The 26,160-nt window shown below is 37.5% G+C and overlaps 1 protein-coding gene across 23 annotated transcripts in view; it reads left to right on the top strand.

Annotated features, from left to right (window-relative positions):
* Window positions 1-25,562, top strand: part of ADAM22 (ADAM metallopeptidase domain 22) — a 267,617-nt gene extending 242,055 nt beyond the window's left edge. For 6 of the 23 annotated variants that reach the window (XM_055346842.2, XM_019031229.4, XM_019031228.4 and 3 more), the window contains 4 exons: window positions 4,147-4,247; window positions 4,600-4,666; window positions 15,764-15,887; window positions 19,113-25,562. In XM_055346842.2, coding sequence (XP_055202817.1) covers window positions 4,147-4,247; window positions 4,600-4,666; window positions 15,764-15,887; window positions 19,113-19,133 — 313 coding nt within the window. In that variant the 3' untranslated portion in view covers window positions 19,134-25,562. Of the gene's footprint in view, window positions 1-1,630; window positions 1,826-4,146; window positions 4,248-4,599; window positions 4,671-6,954; window positions 7,066-9,276; window positions 9,364-15,763; window positions 15,888-19,112 lie in introns of those variants that run through there. The other 17 variants (XM_055346838.2, XM_019031225.4, XM_019031220.4 and 14 more) reach the window with 11 other exon arrangements.
* The last annotated feature ends 598 nt before the right edge of the window (window positions 25,563-26,160 follow it).

The following is a 26,160-nucleotide window of genomic DNA, read 5'->3' as shown; positions in this document are numbered from 1 at the left end:
GATACAAAGTAAAATAGAAAATATTAATAAAGATCTCTTACAGGGGAAGATATAGCAGGTGTCATGTAACAATATAAATATGAAGTTTCATATTATTATCCTATAAAATTAATGTTTTATATACTGGGGAAAAGAAAATAACTATTATGAGCTGAAGTCATTTACAGAATTAAAAATATTTTGGAGGAATCATATCAAAAAGTTATAGGTGGAATTAATCCTACATTACTAATTTCATGAGAAATTCTACTTTCTTTAGTAAACATAAAAGAGAGTAGATTAAATCACACAAGTTAAAATATGTGCTTCATACTAATTGAAAAATCTTTTTCAGATTCACAGACGTGTGTAACTAATAGCATTAAAATAATATGAGAGCATTCAATCATTCAAGAGAATGAATGACCAAGTATTTTAAACATTTACAACAATATGGCAATAATTTAAACAAGCAAACACCTGAAAATGGCATTTTGGGGGGATTAAATTCAGCATCAGCAAATAATCAAAATTATAATGGTAAATAAGGAGAAACCAAATAAGAAAAAGAAAAGTTAGCAAATTTGTGCTTTTGCTAGAGATTTAATTAAGCATAGCTTTGTTAAAAATTCTGAGTCCAGCACTAGTTTGTGGCACCTCCAACAATAGTACTGAATAGAAAAGAATCAAGTTTTAGGTGCAGTTGGCTATTTGGAGGCTACACCACTGACAAATGACCAGATTAGCTATTGCAGGAAGGTTAATTGGGGGCCTTATCTAAAATTTTCTGTCTGATTATGTTAGGAGAAGTAATAAAAATCTGTTCCAATCTTAATTTATTGAAAATCAGATGACTTGGGTCAATAACAGTGCAGATTAAATACATTTTCACTTGGGCAATCCTACTACAGTAGAGAGAGAGAACTAAGGTCACCCACCAACTACCTATAAATATACTTCTATAGTTTCAACAAAAATTCAGTTATTTTTTTCAACCTTTTCTTGCTCTTGCTAAATTATCTTCCTTCACATATTCCACTGAACAGTTACAAAATTACCTTTTTGATTTAACTTTGAATCTTTCCATTTCTTCGTATTTCTGTTAAATGAATAATGAAGCTCTAAATTGAACATCAAACTCTAATAGTGATTTATTTGGATGAAATTCTAGAATAGTTTAAAAGTCAATCAGTTCTTTTCAGACCAAATCCAGGTTGCATTATGTGATGTTTAGAAATTATAAATAGTTTATTCACCACAAAGAAAAAGAAAGCTATGCTTAATCTGGGTAGGGACTATCTGTCTTAACACACCTTCGACATAATTTTTTTTTTTAAAAAAAGACAAAAATGCACTTAACATTTTCAAGTATAATGAAGTTACCATGAAAACACTCATATTTTCATATTTTTCCCCAAAGCAAGGCTTTATTCATCCAAATGATAAAAGACTTTTGTAATTGCATTTCTGGCCTCTACAGTTAGAATGACTTTAACTTGTCTCATTTATTGATAATTTTATGTGTTGTGATAGATTTGATTCATGTAGATCATTATCCCTACCTCTCTTTTTTCCTGAAATAATATTTGTATATGTCTGTGTTCATGTGTGTGTCTTGTTTTCTGACTCTGAAATGTTTATTATGCCTTAGACAGTTACCCCAGGGAGATTATGTAAAAAAGCCTGGAGATGGTGACTCTTTTTATAGCGACATTCCTCCCGGAGTCAGCACAAACTCAGCATCTAGTTCTAAGAAGAGGTCTGCTTTTCTGTCGCATTTTCAGATTTCTACCTGTTCCATCACACATTATTCCATTAGTCAGAACATTTCATTATTTTGCAGCAGGTTTGATTACTTCTTCCTTCTTTCTTGAATGTTAAAAAATAGTATCCTTTGTTCTTTGATTACTGTACTTCAAAATGCCATATGCTCAGAACCACTCATTATACAAATCAGGCCACAAAATCAAAACAAAGCAAACCAAACAATAACTCCGAATCTATATAGAAACCTCAGGGTTTTTCAGTCTTGCTTTATATGGCTTAAGAAACTATACATAGTATTTAATAATATTTAAATGGTGAGCTTTATGTCATGTTTGGTAGTCAAAGAAAAAGGTTACTGTCATGCTTCAATAAAAGCAACTGTTAAATAAATTGGTGATATAAGTGCTGCATTGAGTATTTTTTAATTTTATATATATCAAAGCTAAGCTCGCTATGAAACAAAGATTGCTTCTCTGTGAATCATATATTTGAGTATTATGATTTTGCCTTTTTTGGGGGGTGATTATTTCTAGACTTTATAAGTTACAACTTAGTTGACAAATTAAGTGTGCTTAATTTTGCCTGAGTTTTATAATAGTACAGGTGGGATTAATATATTATTTATATGTCTTAGACACTGATGCTATATTCTTATTCTAGCATCTTAAGGTGTATGACACCATTTAAAATTCTGCATGCTTTGTAACTGCTTAATAAAATAAATAAAAAGAAGAAATAAATAGTTGGCATGTTTTAGGAAATGAGACCTATATTCACATTGAAGGAAGCAAAAATATTCTCGTGGGAGAATTTATTTATTTAAAGTTGCCGATAAGAGTATAATGGACAGGAAAAAAGGTCTGGTAGCCCTGCTCATGCCTTTGGGCACATTAGCTAATTTTCAGAGTGAAGGGGAAGTTGCTAGTTTATTGGGAGGAAACATGACCTGTTCCGGAGTTCTGTATAGAGTGGATCATCTGTAAATATTCTGCAATGTCTCTCAGTCTTTGTAAATGTTAATCAGGAAGGAGAATAGAAGGAATTAGTGAGACCTGGGAACTCTACTTTATGTGGAACTTTCTTAAGCATGAAGGATAGTTTTCACTTAGATAACGTAGCTTCCAGCAAAAGTAGAAACACTAGTTGTTGCCAAAGGAGTATGTTTCTACAGAATAATGTTTTAAAAAATGTATTCTTTTAATTTATGGAGGGCTTGTTGGCTAAGAGAAGACTAGGGTTCTACTTGAATTCTCTGATACAAATATTTTCTTGATAGAATATTAAATTTTAAATTAAACAACATGGTAAATTAGTGGAGAAATTAATGGTTTCCAGCAGAATTTCTGTTGTTCTTTTGTACAAAATATGAGTCATTCCGTGAGTAGCAAATGATGTTGAGAAATTCCAACCTAGGGAATTCATATGGAGTAGTTGTGCTGAGTTCCATTTATTTTCACTGATCAGTAGAAGGCTTTTTTTGAAATAGAAAGTATTAACCATTAACCAGAATAATATGTGGAAAAGATTTTTAAGTGTAGTGCTATTTTCTAAAGTTCCTATAAAAGAGTTTAAAATATCCATTTGAATAATTCCCAGATTTTAGAAAAATCTCAGTGGGTTATGATTCTTAAGCAGTTAAAAGTTCTTAAGATTTCTCTGAAGTATATGTAGCTTGTTAAAATTCTTGTGTGGTACAAGGTAGGTGTGTAAATTTTGCTTCTTTTAGATAATTCATTTAAAGATGGTAGGACACAAATAGCAGGTAGGCTCAATGGTACATGGGCTTTGTGAGAGGCACTGTCATGATAAACATCTGATTCAGTTCAGTTATTGAACAGTTAGCCAACATGTACTACACTTTTTTGGACCATATTTGTGGAGAAAAATGCCAATTCTTAGAAAATAATTTTATTACTTAAGAAAATCTAAATAATGCTTTGATAAATGTTAACCAGGTTCACTTGAGCAAATCTTTATGTAATCTCTTGGAAGTCCATGTTCTCATAATATTTGAGTGGAAACCATTGCTTTACAATTAAGAAACATCTATGGTGGGACCCCATTATAACTGCTGCTGGGGTGATGCTGAAATACATAGTGAATTTGCTCTGTGGTTGCTGTGTCCTGGGGAATGTAAATTGGCTTGCATTGTGTCTTGATACTTTTCATTTATATACTATTGTAATGGGGTTCCATTGTATTTGACTTTTCTTAAATTGGATGTTGTGTAATTCTGCCTTCTTCATGAAGACTTTCATGTTCTCTTCATTCTTTCATTTCAGATTTTTTCTTTCTTGATTTATTTTATTTAATGCACAGTAATGCTTAGTTTTGCTTACTGATCTCAAAACATTCATTTGGTTACATTTTTGAACAATTTATCAATATTTTCAATTTCAGGTCAAATGGGCTCTCTCATTCTTGGAGTGAAAGGATTCCAGACACAAAACATATTTCAGACATCTGTGAAAATGGGCGACCTCGAAGTAACTCTTGGCAAGGTAGAGGCTGGCATTCTGAATCTGTCTGTCCACGCAATCAAGTTCTATATTCTGTGGCCCCTGGTTGTAAAGACTTTTATTTCTTGGAAGCTCTTTAGCTCTTCTCCCAACAGAGAGGATAATATATAGAATGAGAGCCTAGTTTTTTTCTGGATGGGAAATGATGGGATTCGGCAGCACCAGGACACTAGACACTTTGTGAAATTTAATTTGAGAAAGCTGCACAGTGTGAAAAACCCGGTGTTCCACAGTGGTGCTGCTTATCAATTACACCCACTTGAAATGCCTCGTAATTAGACATAGGGCAATCACTTATTTACATGGAAATCTAGCTCTAAACCATCTTTTTCAGGTAACCTGGGAGGCAACAAAAAGAAAATCAGAGGCAAAAGATTTAGACCTCGTTCTAATTCAACTGAGTAAGTCTGAACCTCTAATGGAAAAAGGCACTCCAAGGTCTTGTGCAAATAGTGTCAAAAGTAAATTAAGCAGATAGTCAAAGAACTGTAAACCATGTCTCCGGTCTTGGTTTTGTCTTTTAAATTCTTTTTTGCCCTTTAAAAATTAACCATGGCTTTTCTCTTTTACATAGGCATCTCCACAACTGTGCCCATACCAATATTCATTGATAGTGGGGGTCTCACCTGCAGGCTTTTTCCTCCAGTCACCTGCCATTGTGGGGTCTTGGTTCTGTATGAAGGGAATTTGATAACATTCCTTTCTTCTCATCATCTGGGATTCAACCATTTCAAAGGGTCACCTTTCCTCTCCCCAATACTCACACAGCCTTGTAAGCATTGGGGAAAAATTCCCATTGCACTAGAGCATGATACTGCTCATGATCTAAAACCACCACTATGAGGTCTTCATAGTGGTGAGGTCTGCATAGTATGAGGTCTGCAATCTAAGCATTCTCTCAGACTAATGGAATAAGTTTCCCTTTTAAATTTTCTATCTGAGAACATTTAAAAGGGCATTTTCCTAAACTTGCTCTTTAACTAAATCATTGTCACTAAATGCAACATTATCCGTTTTAAATGATAGCCATGCATTTACTTTTTTTTTTAAGGGGGGTGGGTTTAGAAGTCACATTTAAAGTCATTTATAATGAAGTAAATAATGTATTTGTTTTGTTTGTTTCTCTACTTAAGAAAGTACAAGCAAAACAAAACCTCCTCAAATCTTTATCTCCCTTCATGGAATAAAACACATCCTTAGTATCCTTTTGGACTGAACTTGCCACCTGACTTTTTTTACCCATTCTATTTTATCCTTCCTAAAATTTTTTACTTATTTCTCACTCTAGTGATAGTTATTATTTCCAGGATCTCTATTGCTTCTTCATGCCTTAATATTTGGAAAGTCTGAATAGCAGGTATTTGTTAACTGCTTGTCAAAAACTTATGTTAGCTTTTCCGTCATATACCCTGCCTTTTTCAGTCCAGGAATAATAACATTGCTCTGAAATTTGGACCTTCCACCTGAATGGTATTGTCTTGTAAGTGGCTTGTCAACATGGATACTTTATAGATACAGTAGACAATTTCAAGTGATACCATTGCATGGTCCAGAATGGCATCATAGAATTCCATCATAAATAACTAATGTGTTAGAGTTTATCTTATACATTCCCAAAGCGCTTGGATGCTTTAGGGCTCATTGTTGATAAACTCTTCTTGGAATGTTGTTTGATTTGTTTTGCATGAGGTCACCTAGTAAGAGCTCCTTAACTTATTTTAGTTGCTCACAGGTGTACAGATAAAATTGCAAAATGTTCTTTAGAACTTCCTTGTGTACTGTTTAGTGTTCTAACAGCATTTCCTATAACAAGACTTCAAAAACTCCTAAGTTAAAAAAAAATCAGTGTTATGTTAAAGCTATGAGCTTAGGACCTAACGCACATTTGGTGTTTAACAATATTCATACAGTGTTTTCTAGAGCAGTTACTTATTTTTTTAAATGTTATGTATAATTTCCACTCACATAGTATGATTAAAATTGTAATAGTACAGGTGGCCTTTGAGAAATCTTGCCTGAGATAATTAAATTATAATATTTAATATGACATTATAATAGGATCATCTTTATGAGGGAGAAGTATTAAGGACTTCCTCAGATTTTTCAGACTTTTCTGCTTTTGGTTACATGACTCATGTTAATTAAATGGATCCAAGTCTGTAAAGCTGACCATAATCCTCACATACCTTCTTGTATAGGAACTGTCTCTCTCTATATACATATGTATATATACATATATATATATTTATACATACACACACACACGTATATATTTTCTTACAAGGATTCCTAATAGGTAGCATATCAAGAATTATGTTTGCAGACTTTTAATACTTTCCATATTTAAGTAATCCCATTTGCTTCTGATAGTATAATACCATTTGTGTGACTACAAGAGGAGCAGAATTACCACAGACAAATATATCTTTTATTTTTTTCAAATAAGAGGTGTTTCAGGTCCATTACTCAAAATTCCCTTTAGTACCTCATTATTCCAAAAGATGATGAAAAATTGGGACATGAATTAAAACATGCACCATAAAGGCATGCTCTGCTAATTAACAAAATAAAATGTCCTCATATATTGTATTGTTTTTCCAGTCAAAACTTTTGCATCTTCCTCATTGTTGTACATGATGTAAAAACATTTTTTGGCTTAGACTTTGTATTATATATTGTGTTTTTACAGGAGGGAGCCCCAAGCACCTGAGCCTGGGCACTCCCTCGCCCAGACAGTCCCATCCCAAGGCATAAGCCCAGGGGGCTCTGACAGCCCCCAGACAGGGAGTCTGGATCACAGGTCAGTCTCCACCTGCCCCTTCATTCTGGGCTGCCACTTAATCTCCTTCCAAGTCCTTTCCTTGGCTGAGAACAGGGTCATTTGATCTTTGAGCGAGCCCTCATGTTTGCTCAGAGGTGCTCCTGGTCCAGCCAGCACCAGCTAATTTTCCTTTGCCTTTCCATCCTGGAAAACACAAAGAGCTCCCCTATCCCATCTAACGCCATTTTTTTTGCATGTTGCGCTATATGCCAAGTCAAGCCACATAGGTAGATTTACTGCAATATGATAAAATCCCATCACTCCAGCCACCATGACCTTGAGATATCAGGAAGCTCACCATGAAGACATTTTCATGGGCAGATCCCCAGAAAGAACCAAAAATTGAGAGTTCTTTTCAGTGAAGAACTCTCTGGTGAAGTGACCACAGCCTTCTGAAATGCTCCCTGAAACAGAGGAAAAAGTCCAGCAAGTGCAAGTCAAGCCATGTTGTTGTAGCATTCATGGAATAGCTGTGGCACCAGTACTTTGAGTTTCTAAGATTGTCAGTGAAAGGAACAAATGTCTCCTCCTGGAAGTGGCCGTCTGCCTGTGGGTGACTCACTTCGCTGTGTGGCTATGTTTCACCTGATTACAGCTGCATGGGCTTTTTCTACGGTTTTCCCCAGGCCGGAGCATTCAGTAGCCTTCATTTGTGGCTGCACTTGGCTTTTTGACTTTTTCTTTTTGTTGAGAGTCTCAGTGGAAATCTTTATGCAAGTTTTAATTGGCTATCTGTGAAAGCACAAGTTGGCAATGATTGTGGCTAAAGGCAAAACTAGTGTGAGTTGTTTCTGAGTCAGGAGATACTATCTTACCAAAAATGGTCTTATAAGCAGAAAAAGCAACTGAACCCTTCTTTCAGAAGGGAATTTCACAATGTTATTTTGTATAGTACCTCGATTATGGCTAAAAATGAGGGAAAGGGCTGTGGAAAAAATAACCTGATATTTTTATATAATTGGAAATGTAGTCTTCCATGTTTATGAAGAGCTCAATAACTAAATATGGGAGAAAGAAGGAAAATGTAACCAAAAATAAATAATGTATTTTATAATTTCCCCTGGTTTGTTTACAAATAACTTATGTTTTATAGAGCTTGAATCTTTATTGTCTATAGTAGCCCTAGAAGTTACTTTTTAAATGAAAAAAAAATGAAAAGTAAAACTTCCAAATTCTTCCAGTATGGAATTTGTTAAATCTACATTATTTTACAAGGGCAAACTCTGAAGGGGATGTATTTTTGCTTGGCTCCCAGGGTAAAAATCAAAGGAAACTCTGGGGAAAACCAACAACTTAGACCTCCCTCCAATTTTTTTACCTTTAAAATTTGCACAGTAATTCTGGTGGAAACATCGCCAGATCCATCAGGGAAATGCTAACTAAGGTCATTATTATTCTCTGGCAGTCATTCACACAATTCATGGTCAGACACTTGGAAGGCAACCTCTGAGGGTTGGTTCCTAATGGAAACATGAGCACTTTATTCTGGAGTGCACAAAGAAGAGGAAGGAACACTGCAGCTGCAACTAAATTACTAAACCCAGCTTCAAGATCATGGAGGCCTATTTAGACCACACAATGTGCATTGAGGCTCCAGGATCAGAAGAGTGGGACCCTATCTGCTCCTTGCAGAGCCAACTGGAACATACTTTCATGTTGACTCCAGCTTGAGACCCTCTATAGGGTGTAAGACAGTGGTCACGTAAAAGCCTTCTTATATTGGAAAGAGAACTTTGTTCCTTTTAATTGTTCTTAGGGTGTTGTATGCCCAAATGCCAGATTGGAATTGCAGCCATCTGAGTATTTTCAAAAAGCATCATTATCATTTGAAAACCAAAGAGCCAAATGAGAGGTGGCCTGGAAAAAGCCACTTTAGAGGTGGGTGAATGGGACTGCTGACTGTACTGTGATTGAAAGGGAGCTTCTAATTCACTTTGGGAAGCCACTGGAAAAGGCTTTCCCAGAAATGTTGAATATATTGTAGAATGCCTTGATTGAGCCTTGTTGTAGCTGAGATTATTCTCATGTCATTGTATAGACTGCCTCATAATCACCCAACATCCATTCTGGTTTATTTGCCATGGTCACTTGCATTTGGAGGGTGAAGACATCCTTGCTAAGCTTGTGCTGTGTATTTTCAGATTTTCTATCTTGTTCTGCTTTCTTTGTTCCTTCCATTGCTTTCTGCAGGTATTTAAACCCATGGTTCAAAAGAGACTATAATGTAGCTAAGTGGGTAGAAGATGTGAATAAAAACACTGAAGGACCATACTTTAGGTATTTTATAAATTAATTTTTATATCCTTCTCAAACTCTCCCAGCACATACAAATACTGTAGTGTGACTGGCTCTGTATCTTGTATCTCCCAATACAAGTTCCTATAGGTGGAAAGGGGTCCTTGTTTATTTGCTGCCTTTTGACTCTGTTTTTGCTTCGTGAGCAAGTCTGGTTCTTTTCTGAATGTTTCAAATAAAGCCATTTGAAAGGGTTGTCTTTTAGTGCATGTCCCTATCACCATCTTAAGCTTTTTAGTAGCTTTCTCTTCATTTTATGCTATGTAGTGTTCTATGGGCATGAAACATACTTTCCACTAATAAAGAAGCACTATTAACCTGAACAATTTAGTTTCTAGAATCTAGCAGTTTCATAATGCATTTTTCCTACTTACTGCCTAAGAGTGCATAGTGCGTACAAAAACTCAAGGAAAAACGTATAAAGAAACTAAGTGAAATGTGATGGGATTTTACTTGGAGTAGAAACAATGATTTGGTCTAACTGGAAAATTACTGAGACAACATTGACTACATGGGAGTATGTGGAATGAGTTTAGGTTTTATTTGTTCAATATAACCATTTCCTACCAGAGAAAGGCTGTGCTGAGAAGTGTTATATAGATTCTCAACAAAGCATGTAAGAAATTTTTTATGCTTATAAAAATGTTATCTAATACTTCAAATAGAACAGGAAGCAGCTGAAAATATATTCTTGACTCACAAAATAGAAGAATATCACTACATTTTAGAAACTATCAAATTTACTCAGTTCACTGCAGCTCTGTGTAACATTACAGGTCAGAAAGAATTTCCAAGAGTTCGTAATGGCATTTTTTACCCTTTATAATATCAAAGTGATTTCCTAGAGGTAAATGTCCACTTTATATCTCACTACTTTGTGGACAACTAAGGTAAAGGAGAAATATGTACTCAATTACTACCTCTTCTGAACACAATTTTACAATAAACTTTCATGTTACTGATTGCCATGACTTGGGTCAACATTGAACAGATATCAAAATATGTATGTGTTTTTAACTCTCAGCACCCGTATAAGGTGGACTCTCTCTTCCAGTGTACCATTTAGTTTAGTTATGTATAGTTTGAGAAAATGATTAGACCTACCTGCCTTTTAATTTGATCCATAACATTTGCATATACCCCAAGGAAAGCGTAACTCCTGCCTGCTCACAAAAATATATCCTGCTTTTATACCCCATCTTTCCCTCCTGCCCTGTCCCTCTGCTTGTCCCACACTTTCCCACACTGAACCTCATACACATACACTCACATTCAAACATCCCACCCTCATCTGTAGCTCCCAAGATGGCCAACACCAGGAAGACAGGTAAGATGATTTTGACTGTTATTTGGAATCTTGGCTCACCTGCAGTCCTATTTCTCCTTTCTGTTTTCCTCAGGCTTGTGGGCAGATTGTAATTTGTACCAGCCATGGAACCAAAACAGAATGACTTTCATCCTATATGGGTTAGGGCTTTTATTCCCAAATGGATTTAGCATTTTTGCAGCAATAATTTGTGAAATGGTACCCCGGAAGAGTTGATTCACCTCCCCTGGGTGAGCTGAGTAGTTTATGTGGCTCTCAGAGAAAGAGGTCATGTTTCTTAAAATCAGCACCCAGGTCTGCCCAGAAGCTGCATGACTAAATGCAATTTGGATGGGGAAATGCTTCAGCACCCCTGATTGCACGTGCAAAACTGCAAGGACAATTTTAGAGGGTTCCTTTGTTTTCTCTTCTAATATGAGATGTTGGTTCCTACAGTAGATAGTGAAATTAAGAATTAATTGTTAAAATCATATTTATGTTTAAAGGTTAGACAAAGTTCTGTGGACAGTTATAATTTAATTGACATTTTTGAGTTAATAAGGGTGATAAGATTTGAAATTCAATACAGAATTTCTGTGGTGGTGGTAAATAATTGAGATGGCCCAGATCGTTTAACACAGTGATTCTAATGCAAGGGAGAATTTCATCCACCCTCTATCCAAGCCAAGCCTCACATAGGAGACCCAAAGTGCATCCACACCTTGGCTTGTGCCTTGCCAACCCTATGCTTAGGCTCAGATCTGCTTCATCTGTGGCCAGGTCATTCAGGATTACCCTTCCTGTCAAAACCACCAGTGAGGGTAAAGGTCACCTTATTGTTTTTTGTAGAGACGGGATCTCACCATGTTGCTCAAGCTGGTCTCAAACTCCTGGGCTCAAGCAATCCACCTGCCTCAGCCTCCCAGAGTGCTGGGATTACACCCCTGTGGTGTTGGCTTTGTGGCATCCTTATCAAAATGCAATCTGCAGCAAACTGGTTCAAAATATAGTCTAGCATTTAAAATATAGTGGCCACACTGCTAGAGAGAGCAAGGCAAATGCCTAAATAGATATCGAGTGATCAGAGTGCCTCTGCTGTGCCCCCTTATCCAGTTTCGATATGATGGTGGTTGCTCTGCATGAATTCAGGCCACCAGGAAGGAGCAAGTGAGATCAGGACAAGAGCATTATCTCACCACACCCAGATCCTGGATGCAGTTCTGTTATAAGCTCTCAGAAGGTATCCTTACTCTCGGGTATTATCCCATTGATTCCTCACTTCATCAGGGTTTTCGAGTCCACTTCCATGATTCTATGGAATTTTTGGTGACTCTGAAAAGAAACGAAAAATTACAACTATCATGTATCCAGTGCCTATGATATACCTTTATTCCTCACATCCTAGGGTGTAAGCATTCTTATTACCTTTCTGTAGATGGAGGAAACTGAGGTAGAAAGAGTAATTCAAGGTGGCACAGCTAGTAAGTGTCAGAACCAGAACTAGAGCCTGACTCTGAATCCAAAATCTGTACCTTTTCCATTTCACCTTAATTAAAAGTAGCAGAGTGGATACTGATGACTTGAATCCTCTCTTAGTACACTTAACAAATTCTCCTGGATCTAGGCCAGGCGCAGTGGCTCAAGCCTGTAATCCCAGCACTTTGGGAGGCCAAGGTGGGCGGATCATGAGGTCAGGAGATTAAGACCATCCTGGCCAACATGGTGAAACCCCATCTCTACTAAAAATACAAAAATTAGCTGGGTATGGTGGTGTGCGCTTGTAATCCCAGCTACTTGGGAGGCTGAGGCGGGAGAATCGCTTGAACCTGGGAGGCGGAGGTTGTAGTGAGCCGAGATCACACCACTGTACTCCAGCCTGGCGACAGAGTGAGACTCTGTCTCAAAAAAATAAATAAAAATAAAATAACAAATTCTCCTGGATCAACCTACTATAAAACTCACATATGAACACAAGTGAATAAGAGGTGGACTTGTGTCCCTCTCCATGTGACTGGCCTGGTTTTTAGCCTGTCCTTGGGTGCAGAACTGAACTGAGGTTGGCCTTACAGGCATATATACAGAAGGTAATCCCAGGAAGTTTGATGTAGCCCCAAGAGGCACCACAATCCATTGGCACACAAACATACCTTTTATTGTGTAATTCTAATAGGGTATCCATTATGGTAATTATAGTTTTTAAAAATACAGTAATGGGCTGGGTGGGGTGCCTCATGCCTGTAATTCCAGCACTTTGGGAGGCCGAGATGGGTGGATCATTTGAGGTCAGGAGTTTGAGACCAGCCTGGCCATCATGGTGAGACCCTGTCTCTCCTGAAAATAGAAAAATTAGCTGGGGGTGGTGGCGCATTCCTATAGTCCCAGCTACTCGGGAGGCTGAGGCAGGAGAATCGCTTGAACCCAGGAGGCAGAGGCTGCGGTGAGCTGAGATCACACCAAATGCACTTCAGACTAGGTGACAGAGTGAGACTCCATCTCAAAAAATAAAATAAAATAAAATGCAGTAATAATAATGGTTGACTTGTATCCAATGATGCACTTCACTTTTTAAGTGAATGAGCTGGGCTGGTGCCTGGCTTTAAGTGAAAGCCAGGCTGGAACTGCCGGGCAAGTAGTCAATAAAGGTCAGAAAAGAGCCTGGAGATGGTTTTGAAGAAATGTTTTCCTTAGACATTTGTGAGAAATTTTGAGTTTATTTTCCCTAAAGTGTTTTACCGTACCGTGGTCTCTACTCCTATTTTGACTCCTGCTCTGGTGCTCTCCATCCTCCCAAAATAATCACTTTTATGCTGTCACATACCACCCAGCCTCCAGGACCCTTTCCCCTGCTAAAACTTTCCTGCTGGGCTTCTCTTCCCCTCAGGGTCCAAGATGTCAATTAACAAGCGTGTTATTATTCTTTACTTCTATTTTGACTCCTGCTCTGGTGCTCTCATCCCCCCAAGATAATCAGTTTTATACCAGCCTCCAGGACCCTTGCCCCTGCTAAAACTTTCCTGCTCAGCTTCTCTTCTTCCCCTCAAGGTCCAAGGTATCAATTAACTAGCGTAACTAGCGTGTTATTTTAAGAAGTAGTATATGTGCAATTTCTTTGGGGTTCTGGAGAAAACCTCCTGTTTTTGTTCTAACTTAATTGGCTTTGCCCATAGAAAGATATTTGAGGGGAAGACTGGACCTTCAGCACCCCTCATTGGAATGGCTTTGTCCATGTACCAGGCTGGCCATTTGGACCCATGGCCAAGTTAAAGCTGGAATGACTGTGAAGCTAAAAGCTAATAGCTAATGGTGTGGACACACATGCTGCAGCAGATTAAAAAGATGCCTTGTTTTGCATGATCCCCTAAAGTAAACAAGATTTAATTATTTGTTTGTGTACCTTACTAGCTTTCCTAAAGTTGGATATTTTATCAGTAGTGATTAGGCTAAAAAGCTGACGCCAGGTTAATAGTCCTCATTTTAGAAAGATGCATTTAAATATCTAAATGCAGAAGTTTGCCATTATCTTACATGTACCAAATTTGTTTCTTAAAGATCATAGTCCTATTTAAAGTGTTTTTCTAAAATAAAATAATTTCTTAATTAAAAAAATATGAAGTACATTGCTTTAATAGAACTTTAGAGAATTTGAAGTACTAGTATTAGTTACACCCATCCGCTCGGCAATGAAGAGCATTAACATAGGAGAAATCAAACAGCTGCTGTGATCTAAACGTTCATGCAAAGGAGTGGTCCTAGCCATTTTTCAAAAATAGGAGTTACAGATTAAAAGTGAATTGTACCATTCTTCATTCTTAAAATCTATCAAGAATGTTCACTACTACTATCTTAGGGTGTGTGGGAAAAATTATTTTCAAACTTTAGCTTGAATTCAGTGTCCATAAAATGGAAATTAGTATGAAAACTATGGCAGAACCAGAGCAAAGGATATTATATGCATGCAAACCAAAATTTAAAACAAGGAAGGAAAAAAGACACCTTTATGCTATTGAATGCAGTGTAGGCAGTAGATCTTGACCTACCTAGTGCTACCCCTGCCCCTCCCACTAACATTCCCAGGCTGGATCAGTCACAGCAGATGAGGTACATTCTACTGAAATAAACACTTTTGCTATAAGGTGGCAGTGTAACCAGTTCAATGTGGGTTTTTACCACCTTGCACCATGGATTAAGGAGCAGTGGATGTGTAGTGGTAACGTTTGTGAATGGAATAGCTACTACAGTTATCACATCTGTTTTTCATTGATATCTTATGAGCAGACATTTTTTACTCAGCTGTTTTCTTTTTTCACTTTAAAGACAAATTAGCAATAGATAGGGGCTCGTCTAGTATGTTCAGCTTAGTCACAAATTGCCACTACACATGCAAAATCAATCAAGTACAGCATAATACACCAGCAGCTTACATAGAAATGCTGATTGTAGGGACTAATTAGACCATTTTTGTGTGTTCTCATCAGACTTTGTTTGGCTGGAACTCTGCACTCCTTACTGCTTGCATGTTTACTAATTTATTAAAAGCACTGTATTTGCCTTTGTTCCTTCACAACTAACACACTGGCCTCTGAATGCATGAGTGTTGTGTAAACTGGTGTGTGATTTAGCAACTAATAAATATATCAATTGTAATGGATTTTAAGATCTTAAAAGAAAATTGGAATTATTGTACTTAAACATTTTTACATTAAGTGGTTAAAAATAAGGCACAATATTAATATTTTATACACATAATTTACCATTATAAGCTCTTAGAATAATTTCATCCCTTCTCCATTTTAGCTTTTTATCTATTCTATAGGATACATTTTTAGTGGCTTGTAGTTGAAAAGTATCATTCTATGTTCTAACATTTAAATAATCCATTGCAGTCATGAAATTAGGAAGATAAAATTGCAGCATTTCACTGTTGAGAATGACAGAATATCTTCCCAGTAGTTAAATCTTTGCAGTAGTGGCATATGAAAGTTAGAAGTCAGAGGGTTTGTTCTGAACCCACTTTTCAGATATTTGAAAAATGTTAGGCAATCACATGATACTTAATTCATGTTCTCAACATCTCAGGACTTTATCTCCTGCCAAGTCTCCTTCTTCATCAACTGGGTCTATTGCCTCCAGCAGAAAATACCCTTACCCAATGCCTCCACTTCCTGATGAGGACAAGAAAGTGAACCGACAAAGTGCCAGGGTATGTGGAAACCTCTTCCATGTGCGTACATGCTCAGTCATTATCATTTATCTATGAGTTTATATTTTAAAAGAGAGAACCATTTTTCCTCCCTTGTTCCTAAGAAAATGAAAAAATCAAACTTGAAAATAAGGAGATTCTTGAGACTTTTGGCTTCAGATTTATATTTGCAAATAGTTTAATCTGCATTGATACAGTCTAGGTACATTTTGTGTAATTAATTGCTATATATTTATATATTTTATTATTGTAGCTAATATATTAAAACCTACAGTAAACAAAACAGTGTATTTTGCTATATCACCTTTTACATTTTAATCACACTGCCACTGTCTCACAACATTCCTGAAACATATCAGTATGTGAAATTCGAGATACAGTGGAGTTTAGAGAGGCAGACTGGTCCTCAGAGACTTAAGTGAAAGATGTAACCAAAGAATAATTACCTTTATTGATGTCCAGGCTCTGTTGTGGTCATTTACACTGTAATGTTGATCTTAGAAATAATGTTGCAAAAAAATAAAATAAAGCTTATAAGCCTCAGCAGCTTTAGCTGCTGGTTAGACTTTTTGGTCTTCAGAGATGTTTCGGAATCTCTTTGATCCCAAACCTAAATTATGTGATTCAAGGTAAACGTGGATCATTCAAATTTTAATTTAACTCAGAGTCAGTAAGAAGGCACAAATAATTAAAAGCTGTGTAGATCAGTATAATCCAAAAGTCTTTAAAAACTACCAGCAGTGTTTTGTTAATCATAAAAAATTACCATTATATGTTAATATGAGAAATGGTAAAAGATAACAAGACAATTCAGATTCCCAGCACTCAGCTTTCTGAATTAACAAAAGACTTCTTGATAGATACCTAGTTGTTCATGATGTCATGTGTAATAATGAAATCTGAGACTGATGTCATTCCTGCCCTCCTCAAATAATTGTCTAAGTGTAGCACCCCACTTTCTGCTAAATTGTCTGCATCCCTGTTTTGTTCCATCAAGTTAGGGACATTCCCTCAGCTGTTGTCATGTCAGAGTTTGGGTTATTGGAGATGTTACCACACAACAGCCTGTAAAAATGATAGCTCCCTAGAAAAAATGACGGGCCCTGGGCTAAGCAGGTGACCACAAAGGCTCTGGCTGCTGGGATTGTTACCTGAAAAGTCTGATTTGTTCTATGCACTGTGGAACAGCCACATAAGCATGTGGCAGAATCCTACCAAATACACAGCCCCTGTCTCTGGGCTGTCTCTGTGGGCTGTGGAGAGTGGAACAAGCATATCTTCCTATCAGCAGCCCCTCTGTTACCACCACATAGATGTGGGCCAAGGCATGCCTAGTGCTGAAAGTGATGTTTGGCAATTGCTCATTTTTTCTCACTGGAGTAATCATGACATTCAGGTTTTTCCCAGTGTTATTCATTTGTCCCTCCCTTCTTTCTCCTGTCACATATTATTTTTAATCTTTATAAAACAATATTGAGGAAACTTCAGCTCTCTGAGGCCAGAGTCTAATCCCTTTAGCCCTCCAGACCATTATCTGAGCATCAATTCAGATCGTCTTTGCTCCAGACCCGCCACAAGCCCCATTTAACTCCTCTCCACCTCCAGTGTCACCCATTCACGAAGATCCTCACAGTTCAGATATTCCTGTGGTTTACAAGGGGTTGGTGTCTTTTCAATAAAAAGGGCATATAAAATGACCTAAGGTAGATAGCATGGTGGCTTTACCACAGTCCTGTGGAATAGGCAGACATGGGCATTCAGAACAAGATTTCCACGAAGATTTGGGAGAACATATTAAGGGAACCTATATAGAAACATCTACTTACTCACTTGGCTTTTTCTCCTTTTTCTTTCCCAGAAACTCATTATATATACAGCGACATGTACCAAATGTCCAGTAAAAATGGAATTTGGATGGAATTGGATACAACCTAAGTCACTCTGTTCATAGGCTTTGTTTATGTTTATAATAATTATATCTAAATTATATTGCCTGGAAACATATTTCATCAGCTTGATCTTCTTTTTAAATTGGTCTTCCTTTTCTGGTGAACTGAGTTGCATTCATATCTGATCATGCCACACTTGTTATTAGTCCATTAAGGTGATTGCTGAACATTGTAGAAATTTGACCGGAACAGGGCCAATATAAAGAGCTCATGGCAAAAGCAAGGAGAGGGTAAGAGGGACAGAATGAATGAAGGGACATCCTGCCTTGAATGTATCCTTCCACTGTGATACCTCAGCTTGTGAGAGAGAACCTTTTATTTATTTTATTTTATTTTTTTGAGATGGAGTCTCGCTCAGTCGCCCAGGCTATAGTGCAATGTCGCAATCTCGGCTCACTGCAAGCTCCGCCTCCCGGGTTCACGCCATTCTCCTGCCTCAGCCTCCCGAGTAGCTGGGACTACAGGCGCCCGCCACCACGCCCGGCTAATTTTTTTTGTATTTTTAGTAGAGACAGGGTTTCACCGTGTTATGCAGGATGGTCTCGATCTCCTGACCTCGTGATCTGCCCATCTCGGCCTCCCAAAGTGCTGGGATTACAGGCGTGAGCCACCACGCCCGGCTGAGAGAGCCATTTTTTAAGGAGGTAGTGATAGAAGTGGAGTGTATGGCAGTGATTTTCAAGTGGGTGATGGTGGAATTGATGGAATCACACTTCCCTGATTTCAGTGGTTTTCTGTCGTGGCTGCACAAGGGAATCATCTGCAAAGCTTTTAAAATATTCTTACGCCTGAGTCCCACCCAGAGAGATTTTGATTTAGTTGGTCTGGTGTGGTGCCTGGGAAGTGGAATTGTAGAAACCTCCCCAGGTTAATGTAATGTGCAGCTGAGGTTGAGAACCACTGCTCTAGCTGGCTGTCTCAGAATCCTGGGGAAAGGAAGGGCATGTGTAGCTTAAAAAATAATATTTTAAATTCTTTTATTTCATTTGAGACACAGTATTGACTCTATTCAAAATGTTTAGTAACATTAAATGAGGATGTGATGGTTTTTGTATCAAAAGATGGCTGTTGTTAAAAAGGCTGAGACACAGGTTTTGAGGAAACAGAGAGCTAAAAGTTGGAGTGTTTATTCTATCCACTTTTTAGACTTTGCAAGAGTGTGCATCCACAATCACATATATATGGATGGAATCACTGAATCTTTTTCATCTCCTATTCAGAATACATCTGCTTCCTGCTTTCACAATGTGCAATTTTGCTCTTTTCTGTTGTGCAGCTATGGGAGACATCCATTTAAGATCAACTGTTTACATGTGATACATCGAAAACTTTACTTCAACTTTTATAGAAACCCAGGCTCATGGAATCACTGCAAATCTATCTGCTCTTCAGACAATACGAAGACCCTCTGAGATGCTACAGAGGAGAGGAAGCGGAGTTTCACATCTGGTTACCATTTTCTTTTTGTCATTGGCTTAGGATTTAACTGAACCATGAAAAGAACTACTGAAATGTTACACTATAACATGGAACATTACTGGTATGTTAATGGATAATCCGCATGACAGATAATACGTAGAAATATTCATAAAGTTAACTCACATGACCCAAATGTAGCAAGTTTCCTAAGGTACAATAGTGGATTCAGAACTTGACGTTCTGAGGCACATCCTCACTGTAAACAGTAATGCTATATGCATGAAGCTTCTGTTTATTGTTTTCCATATTTAAGGAAACAACATCCCATAATAGAAATGAGCATGCAGGGCTAAGGCATATAGGATTTTTCTGCAGGACTTTAAAGCTTTGAAAGGCCAATATCCCATAGGCTAACTTTAAACATGTATTTTTATTTTTGTTTTGTTTTTTACTTTTCATATTTATATTAGCATACAAGGACAATTGTATATATGTAACATTTTTAAAATTTTAAAAAAATGCAGCTGTTACACACAAGTGTATTTTGCCAAATGCCTAAAAATTCCATCACAATCACATCATCGTCATCCATCCAGTGATCTTCAAAGACTATAAGCAGGTAATGTAAATATAGTGGTCAATGCTGTAAATGTGTCTCTCCATAATTGGTATTTGTCCAAAACATGTGATATCCCTTTAACCTGTGCACAGTCTGGAGGCAGTTTTATTGAGTGAGTAATTGAGTGAGAGAACAAAATGCCCAGCAAAACTTCTGGCCTCCACAGTTTGCTGATGCAGGAGCCCACTCTGCTGCCGATGGGCTGCTCCCTGGAAATCATCTATCCCATCCATCCATCCCATCTCATCCCAGTGAGCCAGCCCCTCAGCAGTGTGTGCTGCTGAGATTAAGCAAGTGCACCAAAGACACATGAGACAACGTACTGCCAGTGAGCTGGTAGCTTCTGGTTTGCCAATACTCTAACCCTTTGTGGCCTGAAGTTTTGTTCCTTGGCAAAACTTTTTAGTCACCCTTATCTGTGAAATGAATGACTTGTTTTAACAAAAACAACTTTGACACTGTTGATTAAGAATATTTGTCATCACTGGGATGTGAATCCCAACAAGTCATTCTGCACTGACTCTGAAGCAAGATGACGGAAGATTCTACTGTTTGAGTTGAGCAGCTTCAACCATTCATAAAGGGTTAAGTTAGATCTAAACCACAGAGATGCAGCAAATGCGAAGTTACACTAACAGCTGGCAGGGGAAAGAATCTGATGCTTTGAAACATATATTTTTTAATCCATAGGAAAATAAGATTCTATTTTAAAAGACCCTTCTTTAAAACCAAAGTTCGATAGCTGTTATAATGGCAGATCTGTCATTCCAAAAGAAAGCTAGCTACCCTAGTGAGGCTGGAGATTGATGGGCTCAATCACATTGTCTGCTCTGAAGTATACTTCTGATTTCCTCATTTGCTATGTGTTCTTAAGAGGAATGGAATCTGCAGACAGGTTTTCAGATATACTCTCTAAATTTGATCCTCTCCCATAGTATCCATGGACAAAATCCATATCATCTTCATATGTAATCAATTTGATTACATATCATGCCCAAACTGAAGGGCTGAGTTAGAAGGCAGCATTTTATACTGTGTGTTTATGTCTTCTGTAATGGACCTCTCTTTTGAAAGTCTTTGAAATGTTTGGAAAGCAATTTAATGATCCAAAATTACATAATGTAAAACAGCATTTTTCATGACAGGAAGGGATGTGATTGTTGATATGACCATAAAGCGATCCATCAGGCCAAGGTTTGGGTGAGTGTTGGGCAGTGTTGCCACATAGCTCAAGCCAAGAACAGAAGGGCAGACAGATTGAAAGATGTAGCAAATAAAGTGACTTTTTACCAAGATCACTGTAACGTGCACTGAATGTTTCCTGGTACTGAGTGTACAAAAGGCTAATGCTATAAGGTTTATTTTGACTATAAAAGAGTTTATAGATTTGAATATAAGGTGCCTCATGTAAATATGCTTCCTAGTTACAGGTACACAAACTCTAATTTGAAAGAATCCACAAATGGCTAGCTGAGAAGTTAACAGATCTCTGTCTGTCATTCGTCTGTGTGTCTTTCTTCCCTCACCTCAGTTATTTTTACATGAAATTATTATTTCAAATGAAAATCATGATCATGTGCCTTTTGGGAGACATGGTTGCTCTAGAGGTATATAGTTTGTAATTACCCTCCTTGGTAATAACCTTCCTGTGGAACTGAATAAAAATTTTTCTGTTTTATTTGTAGAGATTATGATTTTAGGTATACAGTAACTTTAATGTTCTATTCTTGGAATCTACTCTATCTCCCATGTTTAAACATTCTTAGAGCCATTTGTGGGATTCATTGACAAATTTATAGTCTCAAGGGAGAGTTTCAAGAAGTATCTATATGTATACTCATGGTTGGGGTTCTAGAGGCATTACATCTAAATATTTATGACTTTTCATCCACCGAGGTAGGTAGCATTAAATATACAAGCACAGCATTATTTCTCTTTAAATATCTATTTTGGAGAGAAACTTTGAGGCCGTATCACAGTTTATATCATGCAACTAATATTTATATTTCCCAATCCACTACAAAATCATTGCTAAGCAGAAGAGAGCAGTTATTTGGCCTTTATGTTCCATTGTATGCCTTTTTCCCCTCTTCCTAGTTTTATGCATTGATAAGACTACAGATTGGCACCCTGCTGCCTGAGAAGTTCCATTTATTCATAGTCGTTGCAGTGCAGTAAACCCTGATTTAAAGGAACATTTAAATCTCTCCAGTAAGTGTCAACAGGAAGGCATGGGATAGCAGAGAGTCCTTATGGAGTGGACTGGCCACATGAACTGTCCTCCAGCCACTCTTTATTTAGATGGGAAGTGGCATGGTCCTCTGAATGCTGCAGGCTGGAAATGATCCCCAGGGCACATGCAATCTGTGGAAAGGAATACATCGGACAGTGCAACATGGTGAGGGCTTTCAATTTGCTGTGGTTGCTGTATTTTTAACAAGACACCTGGAGCTTCGATTAGGAATAACCTATCATTAGAGTTGTTCCTTTAAAAAATGTTGATGAATAAAGCAAATGTGGGTTTAAAATGCCAACTTATTTTTCACTTTGATATTGGTGCTTTATTAAGTGATACCATAGTTTCTCTCTCTCTTCCCTGTTACTTTAAAAAGAATTTTAAAATTGTGTTTGTATATAAGGTCAGTCTGGCATAGAATTTCTGAAAGTAACATTAATAGGGTTTCTAAAGAAGTTGTCAGAAAGACAAAATTGAATATTCTCTGCACTTTCAGAGAAGGACTATTTATGTTTGAATTTCATAACAGGCTTACATTTCTTTTCTATTGATTCCCTTGCATATCTACATAATTTAATCCTGTCTATTGTCCCAGATCTCTTGTGGCTACTTTACCTGTTACCTTTTTTGGGATTTTGTTCTTTATGTTTTACAGTTACCTTTGGACCAGAAGATATATGGTATTTTTATTCACTTTTTTCAGTGTTTTAAAATAAGGTTTGTTCATTTATTCATTTTATCCATTCATTTCCTATTGTCGTATAGTTCTAACCATATATATAGTACTTTAAATATTTTCTTATGTTATTATTTAACACAATAATAAATTCTTATCTAAAGAAAAGATTATTTTACTTTATTTTACTTAAAGGAAAGAGAATTTATTGGCAGGATATTGAGTAGCTTGTAGAGTACATGGAAGGGGAGAGCCAAGTTAGGAACTGGCAGGAGCGAGGAGGGACAAGACAGCTGCCTGCACAGTCTGATAGGACACATCTGGCTGCTGCCACTGGATGCCCACATGGGCAGCGTGTTGTAAATATCACCCTACCAGTTGGTAAGTTGGCATGAATTTTCCATGAAACACTTGACTCCGATTTGCAGCATCATATCTACTTTTTATGCACCTAATTATATTTTTCCTTTCACTTTTTTGGTTTTTTTTTTCTAAAACTGCCACCTAAATACCTTTCCACTCCGTTAAATGTATGGAGTCAAGATAAATTTCTCATTCTTGCTCTACAGTTTAAGATGTATAAGAAGTAAACACTTCCGTGGAATAGGGCTTAATTTGGGGCTCAAATGTTTTGGTTTTTTTCCTCCTGAGATGTTTTTGAATGGATAAGACTACTCTGGTTTTGGATGCAGCAACTTTTCTCCTGGCATGGAAGAACTAAGGACTTTGATAAACAGTTTCCCATTGATAGTATAATATAACGAGGGGCCCAGTCTGCTCTTGTGAAAATTGGCTGAGCGGCAGCAGCCCATCCCAGCTGTGTGTGAGTAGCCCTGCTGTTAAAAGTTCACCTGCTGGGAATTGTTGGCACATGCTCATAGCTTATGCTCTGTGGGGGGGGGGGGGGGGGGGGAGGTGCTTTTAATTCCAAGAGGAGCTTTTCTCCCACATCTGCAGATGCAGAGCAAAGATGCAGCAGGACTTTAGAAAACAGGAGTGTTTCTACTGACATTTTATTCATTGCTTTGTTAGTCCCGCAAATGGAGCAACTTCTGGTTGTTTGTAAGCAGAAAAACAAAACATTCAAAACCAAAAACCTAATTAGTACTTTTGTCCTTTATATCCCTAGGATGCCCTAGGGAGTAGAGGTGGCAGGCATCTTCGCCCACTGGCACATTAGCAGCTTATGCAACTTAGGAAGTCACTGGGAGATGAGTCCTAAAAGCGTGAATTTCAGGATGGGGAGGAGATAAGAAGCAGAGAACTTTGGGAGACCGTGGGGCATTTAGTCCTGGCATAGACACAGAATGGATATTCACAGGAAGATTCCTGAGGCCAGATATGCAGGAGAGCACACACTGTCACAAGGGGTGTGGTGGGAAGAGAGGTGCTGGATGCCTAAGACAGACTTCTGTGATTGGCAGATTGACTGAGTGTTGACTCTGTGAATACTTTGTGGTCCAGTCCATAATAGGCCAGTCACTCCTGCCTGATGCATCCCTGTTGCACTGTTCATAGAACCTGTATCATATGGGGAAGCTTCAAGGCTGGCAGGCTTTTCATCAAGTAATCATCATTCCATGTTCCTACGTATCCTTGAAATCAAAACCAGGCAATATGTGTGTTTTTGGTTTTGTTTTACAAAAAGGCATACAATGAGACGAATTCTTAAGATAATGCACATACAGAATCATCAATAAAGTTTCAAAGAGTTTATGAAGAAAAGGTATTTTCCTTTCTTGTAAAAAATATGTTATATATATATATAATATGCTGATCTGCATTCACCTTAGGGCTTAGCCTCTTATTTTATGAATTTTCAGGCTGTGATTTGTGTTGGATGGTTAAGCTCTAAAATAATGCAAATAGCCCCAATCTTTAAATATAGCGGTGCTAAGTTGAACAAGTAACACAATACAGAAAATGCTGATATGAATACTTAGTAATAATACAAAAGTTCCTGCTAAATTATATATGTGTATCACTGCCTGACTAGAAACCCCACTTTTCTTTTCTAATCCAGCACAAAATCAAACTCTGATTCTACAACCAGTCTTTTTAAAGGGCAAAAATGACTCAACACCTTTGTTTTGTATGGAAAACTTTTTTTTTTTTTACACTAACTGCAAAAGTGCTTTAAAAAAAGGCTTATTCAGGATAGATAAGCATGTACTCCTTTTTTAACTTGCTGGAAGACTTGCCCCTCCAAACTAGCACCCCCAAAAGACAACTTCTTTCAGAAACGGGGTGTTTTACCTAAACATAGTAGCTTACATGTTAGCCAGCAGTAGGTCGGCACTAGTGTTTTCCATGGTTATCACCTTTGACAGGTGATGTGCATCTATAGATAGTGGAAGCCACCCCATGGGGAGGTGTTAATAGCAGCATGGTTTCACTTTTGATAATCAGGTAATCATGTGTATATACTTAGATTCGCATTATTTTAACATTTCTCTGCTACTCTGCACTTCAGGTTCGTTAAGCTATTTTAATAATTACTGGGGTTATGGCAAACACCAATGGAAATGTATATGGCAACTGCTTTCCTGAGCAAGTGTGATTTGTTTTATGGCTGTTCAAGTTATAAAATTGTTCTTACATTGTAGGTAAACAAAATCTTGATGTTTTTAAAGGTCACTGTAACTTAAGGTTCAAGTTTCTGGCACAGTTTTATTAGTATTCACTTCGGAAGCTAATAAGATACCATGGTTTTCTATGTTACTCCCATTGTAACATTAGTAAAGTGACTTTCAATAAAAGATTTATGTTATTTTGATGCACGACTCTTCTTTTTCTCCCAGCTAGTTTCTCTTTCAGAAGCTTTGTTAGGGGTACAGTCAAGGGATTGTTTCTTTCCTGTTCACTGGTGTCCCAGAAGGGGTCACTAACATGATGAGAAATACAACCCTTTAGCAAAGCCTGAGTGCTCGATTTTTGCAGTTTCCTCATCTGGATGGCAGAGGTAGTTTACTTATTTATCTATTTGCCTCTCCTCGTAAGCACTTCCTCTCTCACCCTAATGAGGATCAATTTCCTATATCCTGTCCTATAGACCAGGCAGTGGTGCTTAGTTAATAAGGTCACCTGTGCTGCATTCTAAAGCACTGAGCCTAGGATGGGCTCATGAGTTCACTGCCTAAAAACTGTTCCACCCTGGCTTTTTCATCTTCCAGGCAGGCATTTTACCTACCCGTCATTATTCTGGCATTTGCGGGGTTCTTGCCATCTGCTCATAGGCTGCATAGTTAATAAGTTATAAGTAGTCAAGGTATTGTTTTAATGTGAGAAAAAGAGAAGGAAGTCACTGATGAAGGGTTTGTACATTTAGTATGAGATTTTAAAAGTTTATGGTGATTACATATAGCTCCATTTCT

This window comes from Gorilla gorilla, chromosome 6 (assembly GCF_029281585.2).
Source record: "Gorilla gorilla gorilla isolate KB3781 chromosome 6, NHGRI_mGorGor1-v2.1_pri, whole genome shotgun sequence".
Taxonomy (NCBI): Eukaryota; Metazoa; Chordata; class Mammalia; order Primates; family Hominidae; genus Gorilla; species Gorilla gorilla.
This window is presented reverse-complemented; position numbering and strand designations above follow the sequence as displayed.